The sequence below is a fragment of the Kickxella alabastrina genome (assembly GCF_025024165.1).
Source record: "Kickxella alabastrina strain RSA 675 chromosome Unknown BX661scaffold_98, whole genome shotgun sequence".
NCBI lineage: Eukaryota > Fungi > Kickxellomycota > Kickxellomycetes > Kickxellales > Kickxellaceae > Kickxella > Kickxella alabastrina.
The window spans coordinates 5,485-14,429 of NW_026251569.1; the positions used below are offsets into that span (position 1 = coordinate 5,485).

General features: G+C 44.4%; 1 protein-coding gene across 1 annotated transcript; it reads right to left on the reverse strand.

Annotated features, from left to right (window-relative positions):
• Positions 1–5,772: 5,772 nt before the first annotated feature.
• BX661DRAFT_103635 (uncharacterized protein) lies at positions 5,773–6,556 on the reverse strand. The gene is made up of 2 exons (XM_051532404.1): positions 6,032–6,556; positions 5,773–5,809 (listed from the first exon to the last, which is right to left on the reverse strand). The coding sequence occupies exon 1, from the start codon at positions 6,423–6,425 to the stop codon at positions 6,144–6,146; it is 282 nt and encodes a 93-aa protein (XP_051388455.1). The 5' UTR covers positions 6,426–6,556; the 3' UTR covers positions 5,773–5,809; positions 6,032–6,143.
• Between the last annotated feature and the right edge of the window lie 2,389 nt (positions 6,557–8,945).

Consider the following 8,945-nt stretch of genomic DNA (forward strand, 5'->3'; position numbering starts at 1 on the left):
AGGATGAGGAGGATTGAAAAAAAGAAAATGAATATATGCTTGTTGGTTAACAAAAATACTTGTAGTGTTTTGTATTTTTTTTGCTTTTTTTGGTTCATATTCTTTACATATACTGAATTCATTTATAATTTTAGCGTGTATGGTCATAAGTATAGGCGTTTATTGGTAATATTATGTTTGCAAAAAATAAAAACTAAATTTAAAGAACAATAAAATACTACCATGCGTGCCATTGCTGCTTGGAACTGACAGCTTGGACTGCACCTTTAATAATAATAAAACTGATCCAACAGCACTGAAAAGGGCTGTTTCTATTTTTTTTGTTTTTGTTAGATTTGCCTTAATTTCATTATAATTTGTAGCCACACCCCCAAGTAAAAATTAAATAATAGTCACTGGTTGTGCGTGCAAGAAATTTATAATTCAAGAGTTTGGATTTCATTTTGCTCTTTCCCAAATGTGATTCCATTTCATAAGCTCTTGTTAGCTTTGGTATTGTTTATCATTTAGTTCGCTCTTTATAGTCCGACCAACATTTTCTTATATATTTCGTAAGACTCATTTTTATTTAATGGTATGAATCTTACATTGATTGTGTATTCCTTATTTTTGTTAACAAAATTATACTCTCCTAACTTATACGATTCATTTTTAATTGAAATTGAATGATTAGATAATTTTGTATCGCCCTTGTCAATTGCTTTGTTGTAGAGTATAAAATCATCATCTAGGTTATAAATACGTAATCCATTAAAAAAATTCTACACGTTTTTCATTAACAAACTGAAAACATCCTTCAGCATTATAATGATTCAACATAGTATCCATTATAGTATGAAAGCTAAGCTTAGATGATATGCGCTCCATGATTTTATTATCTTTTTTACCCACTATTAAATGTGCGGAAAATAAAGTATCTTTTTCAGCATTATCTTTATCAATTACTTTAAATACTTCAGTCGAATTGGTTGATTTGCCTGCCATTTGTAATTTGATAATGTCCAATTGATTGATAAATTTGATAATGTGTACTTAGGATTACCTATATAAAACTGATGTGCTAATGTAAATGTTGATGAGTCTGGTGAGATAGAGAATAAAAAATTGCATAGCCTTGTCCTATCTCTTGCCTTTTATACCTGTTGTCCTAATAGATAAACAAAATGTCTAAAAAATATTTATACTAATAGAAAATAATAAAAATGGGTGGTCACAGATAAAAAAATTAGACCCAACCAATTTTTTATTTTACTCCCATTCTAATAATATATTATTTTTACATTATTTTGGCATTATAATTTATTTTCCAATAAAAACTTTAAATGACTTATAATTGTATAAACTTATTTAAAAGCATTTTTATCTATGCATCTATTGCAACAAAAAATAAAATAAGGAGTATATTATACTCCCATGTGTTGCTTTCAACTGCTCAGCTGCTCATTCGCCCTCCATATCTTGGCATTATTTGGTGTCACTCTAGCAAAAACTGCACAAAAATTGTAAAAAAAAAAAGCTAATTTATTTGTAGCAAAATAGTAGACAATTATCTATTATTACAAAATTTTACACAATTTTATTTTAAGTCTTGGCATTTTTCTGTTTCAAGTGTTGAAAATAAAAAATAATAATATAAGGATAATTATTTTCCACGCTCTATAATTCTTGCCAAGCCTTTATCATTTTTAATTTTTACATTTTGTAATGTACAAAATTTATTGAAACAAAAAACTATTTAACTGACCTTTAGAATGTCTCATCCGCGTAAAATAGCCAACTTTTTTTATAGAAAGCCAAAATCAATTTTTTGCAGTGAAAGCAGCTGTTGAGACTAAATATGCATGTGGTATGAATATGCATGTTTGGTTGAATTTGAAGATTAGCAGATATTATTTATTAAGATAGTGTGCAGCCCAATTATTGGCCCGGATCTATATTATTATTTTTTAGACAAATAAGCAAAATCTATACCATCAGAGGTCTCTATACCCCTTGTTAGCGAGTGAATCCAATTAATGTAATCATAAAACTATCTTCAAAAATTAGGAAAAAAGAGAAGCAATAGAACTAACAAATGTTGTTGTTTTGCCTTTTTTATGACTGTGAGCCTTGGTGCTCGCAAAGAAAAGGGCGACTGATGGGTGTTAGGCTACAAAGGAAGTGTGTGCCCAACAAAAGCACTCATTCACTATTTTTGTAAATAGTCTTGCGCAAACCTTTTTGGATTGGAAGTATTGTCGGGTTGCATAGCATTAATTCTGCTAAAGGTAGCCCTCCCTTCTATTTACCTTTCTACGAGTCCACACAATTATTGTAATACTTTATTCAAATACTCCACTCGACTAACCCTTAATAGAACTATAATAAACAGTAGTGGAATGTACAAGAAAATTATATAGCAAAAATCTATATTAATTGCTCATCTTCTCTTCATATTTTTTTCAACAGATTGTTATGAGAGGAGGTGAGCACTACGGTGGTAGTGTTAGAAAAGTGAGGTTTTATAAAAGGTTTTATTACTAATGTTTCTAAAGTGCTACTAGTGCCAGCCTAATATTATATATGTGTCTCGTTGCCTTTGTTGTGCACATTGCCCATTGTGTACTCTGTTGGTGAGAACTGGCTCTCCTATGAGCAGACCGGTATCTTGGCAAGTCAATGTTGTGGTTTTTGTATACGTGTGCACTCACGCGCGTGCATTACAAAATAGGGAGCATGTCTGGACATCATTATAATGCCACCCTAATTTACGCCTGCATAATCCAATTAGTGCCCTATCAACCGGAATGCAGATGGAAACTTGTTTCGCGATTCTCAACCTCGACACCCACTTCCATATCTTTGGGCTGCGCAAAATTACACTAACTTAGAACCACTAAACTTTATAATACCAATTTTAATCATACATTATCACAACAATATACCTATAATGTTTTTAAATATGCCAAACCTTAATATATATAATCTACTCTATACCAGTACTAGAGATAAACACTGTTATAGTAAGGGGGTGTGAGGAGCACTAGTGTCTAGTGTTAAAAGGTAGGGGTGATTTTATAAAAGGTTTTATTACTAATGTTTCTAAAATACTGCTAGGGCCGGCCTCATCTAATATATGTGCCCTGTCGCCTTTGTGCACATTGTCAATTGTGCGCTCCGTTGGTGAGAACTGAATCTTCTGCGAGCAGACCGGTATCTCGGCAAGTCAATGTTGAGGTTTTCGTGCGTGTACGCTCATGCGTGTGCATTGCAAAATGGGGAGCATGTTTGGGCATCAATTTAATGCCTCCCTAATTTACGCCTGTATTATCCAATTAGCATCCTATCAATCGGCACGCGGGTGGAAACCTGTTTCGCGATTTTCGACCTAACATCCACTTCCATATCTTCAGTCTGTGCAACAACACCAAACAGTAAAGGCTATTCCTATCCCTTTGGCAACTACAACATATGGTTTTTTTTAGATATTATTAAAAAGGATTTAATAATTTGTGACAAATGTACAAGATTGGAAGCCGACGGTATTGTGTATGCACTTTTTATGTGTGACAAGAAGCATTATATAGAATATGAAAAAATAATAGATGACCCAAAAATTACTACCATTATTGAGCATGTTAGAGGTATGATTAAGCGTTGGAAAGTTGAAAATATAAGCGATATACTTTTTTGAATCAAGAATATGTAGGAGATAAGCTTGTCAGCACACGTTTTTTCATTTGATAATGTTGATTTTATTTAGTAATTAGAAATGGGTTTTTTTAAATTAATTTAGACTATTTGCGTTTAAAACTTTGGAGTTTAATTTTGGTGAGCATAGATTAATTGTGACTTTACCAGATATCCAAATACTGGGCCTTAGCCCGAAAATATACTTTTTGAGCAAGGCCAATATGCGACTGGTACTGGTTCACTGCCTCCTCGTAGTCTTTTTTGGCATTCTGGTAATCCACATTGAGTCTACCATGCTAAAGCCACGCGCGGCCAAGCTCCTCTTTAGCCTGAACCACTGACTCCTTATTAATTAAGTCCTCTTTCCCCAATATTGCACAAGCCTGCGAGCTTGACCGTGAGTTGGCCAACAATATTCTGCCAGGTTCTATTCCTATCGTAACTTTCCATTATTTCTTCTTGCGTTTGAATAAGTTGCTTTAACGACTGCGTATTGGGATCATCATCTGCAAACTTGAGCTGGAAGAGCAGATTGCCAGTGACCACTGCGCGCCTGAGAGCAAATCTTTCCTTGGTCTCGCTTGCTATTAGATGGCTTAAATTTTGTTTCAGCTCGTTGATTTCTGCTTAGAGGATGCTTTTTTCGTAGTCAAACATGGTTTTCTTGAAATAAAAGTAATTGAAAAACGTGAAGGAAAATAATGAGAGTAGAAAAAGGATTGGCGAATAAAACCGTGTGCAGAAATAAAAAATAAAAAACAACTTGTGCTGTTATGTATAGTCAGAAATGCAAGGTCGATGCAGGTGTTGCACAAATATTAATATTAATATTAATAGCAACGCTCTTTTTATTAAAGGACAATGCATGCTAGAATACAACAATTGCATGTTTTACAAATAATTTCTCTAGAAAAATTTTCTTAAGCCATGTATTGTTTGTTGAGCTCGCGGCCAATCAGCATTCTCCGGATCTCGCTTGTTCCAGCGCCGATTTCGTAAAGCTTAGCATCGCGTAGGATACGGCCAGTGGGGTAATCATTGATATACCCGTTACCGCCCAAGCACTGGATAGCATCGAGGGCAACCTCAGTGGCACGTTCAGCGCTGTAAAGAATAACGCCGGCGCAGTCTTTATTGCTGACCTTCCCCTGGTCGCACGCCCGGGCGACTGCATAGACGTATGCGCGCGACGCATTGAGCTTTGTGTACATATCAGCCAGCTTCCCCTGCATCAGCTCAAAGGTGCCAATGGGGACGCCAAACTGATGCCGCTCATGAACATACTGCGCTGCAGTATCAACAGCAGCCTGCATAAGGCCAAGGGGTCCGCCCGAAAGTACTAGGCGCTCGAGATCCAGCCCTGACATCAGCACGTAGACGCCGCCGCCTTCGGCGCCCAAAACGTTCTCCGCCGGAACCTCGCAGTCCTCAAACACCAGCTCGCAGGTATTGGACCCGCGCATGCCCAGCTTATCGAGCTTCTGGTGGGTGCTGAACCCCTTGAAGCCGCGCTCAACGATAAATGCGGTGATCTTATTCTTTGCGACATCTGTCTTGGCGTACACAACTAGGGTGTGGGCATCGGGCCCATTGGTGATCCACATTTTGTTTCCGTTCAACACATACTTGTCTCCGCGCTTCTCCGCGCGCAGCCGCATTGACACGACATCGGAACCGGCGCCGGGCTCGGACATAGCGAGGGCGCCAACGTGGTCTCCGGAAATCAGCGGCGGCAGATACTTTGCCCTTTGGGCATCCGTTCCATGGCGGTTGATTTGGTTGACGCACAGGTTGGAGTGCGCGCCGTAGCTCAATGCCACCGACCCCGAAGCGCGCGAGATCTCCTCCATGGCTATAGTGTGCATGAAGTAGCCCAGGTTGACGCCCCCGTGGGCCTCTCCGGCGGTCACACCGAGAAGACCCATGTCTCCGAATTTTTTCCACATGTCCATGGGGAACTCGTTGTCGCGGTCGATTTGGCCAGCGCGTGGAGCTAGCTCGCGCTGCGCAAAGTCAGACACGGCTAAGCGGAACTCCTCCTGCTCGTCGGTGAGCCCGGCGATGGCCGAATTGTACGTGCTCAGTCGCGCGGCTTGCGGGGCATTTCTCTAAGGGTTGGATTAATAGGTAAAATGCTCTGAGTTGTATTGATTTGATTTGATTCGATTCGATGTGATGCGATGTGATGTGATGTGATGTGATGTGATGTGATGTGATGTGATGTGATGTGATGTGATGTGATGTGATGTGATGTGATGTGATGTGATTCGATATAGATTGGTTTGGTTTGGACTCGCAAGCGGTCGGGCTCAAATGAATTGTATTGGACTTGGCTCGGCGCAGACGTGCGGAGACTTACAGCTAACAGGTTTGTACGAGCAGCGGCCGTGGCAGAGGCAGAGGCAGCTGCGTTGGATCGTGCGAGAGATGAAAGGGCGCGGGAAAACATTGGCTTTAATGTAGTTAGTGTTTTAAGAAAAATAAACAGAAAATAAAAATAAAAATAAAAATAGTAACAAAAGCCAAGCTATAATGAAAATGATGAGGAAACAAGTAAATGCAGAAGAGAAGCAAGAGACCAGCTCCAAAGTATAAATACCGCTTACCAACAGGCAACGTAAGCCCAGGGGCGAAAACGAACAAAGTGAGCAAAACATGGCTTTTTTTGAAATGGCGCCTGCCTCATTTTTGCTTGGAAAAAAAGCGACCACTTCAAATGTTCCCACGGCCATTTTGTGCACTGGGTCGCCCATGCAATCCCTTGTATTATGATTCTGTATTCTCGCTTTTTGTTTAGAACAATCCCATGTGACATCAACTCAGTCCGCTCATTTCTGTGCTCCCATTTGTCTGGATATAAAATCGTGGGAAAAAGAACAGACGAGGCCCATCGCTACCATTCAAATTACAAAAAATGAAGCAGACCCTTCCTTTGGTTTGGCTCCTGTGACCAAACAAAAAACAATTTTTGTTACTAAGTTTTACACTTTACAGCATCGCTACTAAGCTTTATCTTTAATCAGTGTCTGGCATGTGTAGCCAAAGTGCCCGTTTAGCAGTTTCGTTGTCCGCCTTTTCCCGCGCCGCCTTCACGCGCTCCTCAAGCATCTCCGCATGTCTCGAGACTTTTCCGCCGCCGTGAGTCAGCCGCAAAATCAAATTCATCGCGCTCCCTCGCGTAAACCCACCAGCCCGCAAAGGAGAAGAGGCAGGCTTGGTATTCCCAGCCCTCGAGGAAGAAAAAGAAGACGAAGAGGCAGGCTTCGCATCCCCAGCCCTTGCTCCACTCTCCCGAGGCTCAAAGCTCTTCCGCTGCACAACCTTGCCCACAACCGACCTGGGCAAGGCGTTGTTATATTCACCCTTGGGCACGCGCAATCCGAGCCTCGCCAGGGCACCGATCTGCGCTTCAGTAGGCGGCAACGCGCGCCAAGCCGCAGTCCACTTGAGCGTATCCAGCTGGTACCTCTGCACAGTAGCACGCACCATAGAGTCAACGCCATGAACGGCATGGTCGAGCGTCGGCGACATGAGGCCGAGCGGCTTTTCCACACTGTAGAGAAACTTTCTGCTCTCAACCCCAGCCACCACCAGCCGCTTGCGCTTGGTGCCCTGCCAGAGGTTGGTTTTCGGGTCGCGCGTGAGAAAAAATAAGTTGCTGCTCTGGCTCAGCAAGTAGCGGTCATACGAGATACATACCCACGAGAACGAGCTGAGCCTGCGCAGGTTGCGGCTACCGCAGGACAGCGCGTCCAGCTGCTGGCACCTGTCCACTTGCGCTGTGTCTGGGATCTGGCCTTGGAGCGTGAAGAAGCCCAACGGGTCGAGCTGCTCCTTGGCGCGAAACCCAATGGCCTCCAGCGAGTCCGGCAGCTCGCCGCCCAGGGCCAATGGCTCACCGGCGTCCGCCGCGTGCACCTCGTTTTGCTCAAAGACCCGCTGGTTCTCCATAATGCCACTGAGCTCGCGCTCGTCCTCGCTCATCGCCTCGGGCTCCAGGCCATGAAACACAAAGTCGCGGTTCTGTTTGTCCAAGGCATCTGCATCCAGAATGTCAGTCTCCTTAAGGACCAGCGCAGGGTCAAGCCCGAGCAGCGTGGGCACGGTGACTTGCGTCAGATCCCTTTTGAACGAGTCGACAAAGTCTACCACAAGGCAGTCTGCTTTCCCGGGAAACAAGCGCATCCCGCGGCCGATCATCTGCTGGAACAGCACAGCGCTTTTCGTCGGCCTGGCCATCATGATGCAGTCGATGTTTGGAATGTCCGTGCCCTCGGTCAGGATTCCGCAGTTGACCAGGACGCCCAAAGTGCCGGCGCGGAACTCGGCCAAAAGCCGCTCGCGCTCGGCCACCGGCGTCGTGCCCAGGACGGCAGCGGCCGGCACGCCAAAGTGCACAAACGCCAGCGCCAGGTCCTTGGCGTGCCTGACATCAACGGCGAAAACCAACGTGCTGCGACGGCCCGCTGCCAGCGTCTGGTGCGCCTTGACCACCGCCACGTTGCGCTCCTCGGTGTTCACCGCGGAGCTCAGCGCGCCTGGGGCAAAGTCCCCAGCATACGACCGGATGCCCTCCAGCCGACCGCCGGTGCGCACCGTAACCAGCCGCAAGCTGGCCAGCCACCGGTCCTTGATCATCTGCACAAAATGCCTCTGGAAGGTGATCTCGTCAAACACCCCCGTCAGCCGCAGCCCGTCCGCGCGATACAGCGTTGCCGAGCACCCCCAGACAAATAAATCACCCGTGCAGTCGAAGTACTCGACAATCCGCGCGTAAGACTCCGCCGCCGCATGGTGCGCCTCATCGATAATCACACACTTGAATCTCCGCGGATCATGCCTCTGCAGCCGCTCAGACCCGCGCCGGCCCAGGGTCGGCACGCTGGCAATGATAACGTCCGCTGCAGGGTTGGCTACCCTTGCGCCCTGATCAATCTCCACCACAAGGTGTGGAGCTGCGCGATGGATTTGCTGCGCTGCCTGCACGAGGAGCTCCTCGCGGTGCGCGAGCACGAGGGTTTTTGTCGCTTGTGGGGTTGGGTTGGGAATGCGCTGGAGAAGGCTGGAAAAGATCACAGTTTTACCGCTGCCCACTGGGAGTGACACTGCCTGTCGCCGTATGCCGGCGCTGAGCTTGCTAAGACATTGGTCGATGCATTCGTTTTGGTACGGCCGCAGCGTGTGCGTTGTCTGGTGTCGCCTGGGCTGCTGCTGAAGGGCTTTTGATATGGTGCGGGACTGGGCGCGTAGGCGGAGCGCATAGGATATGTACA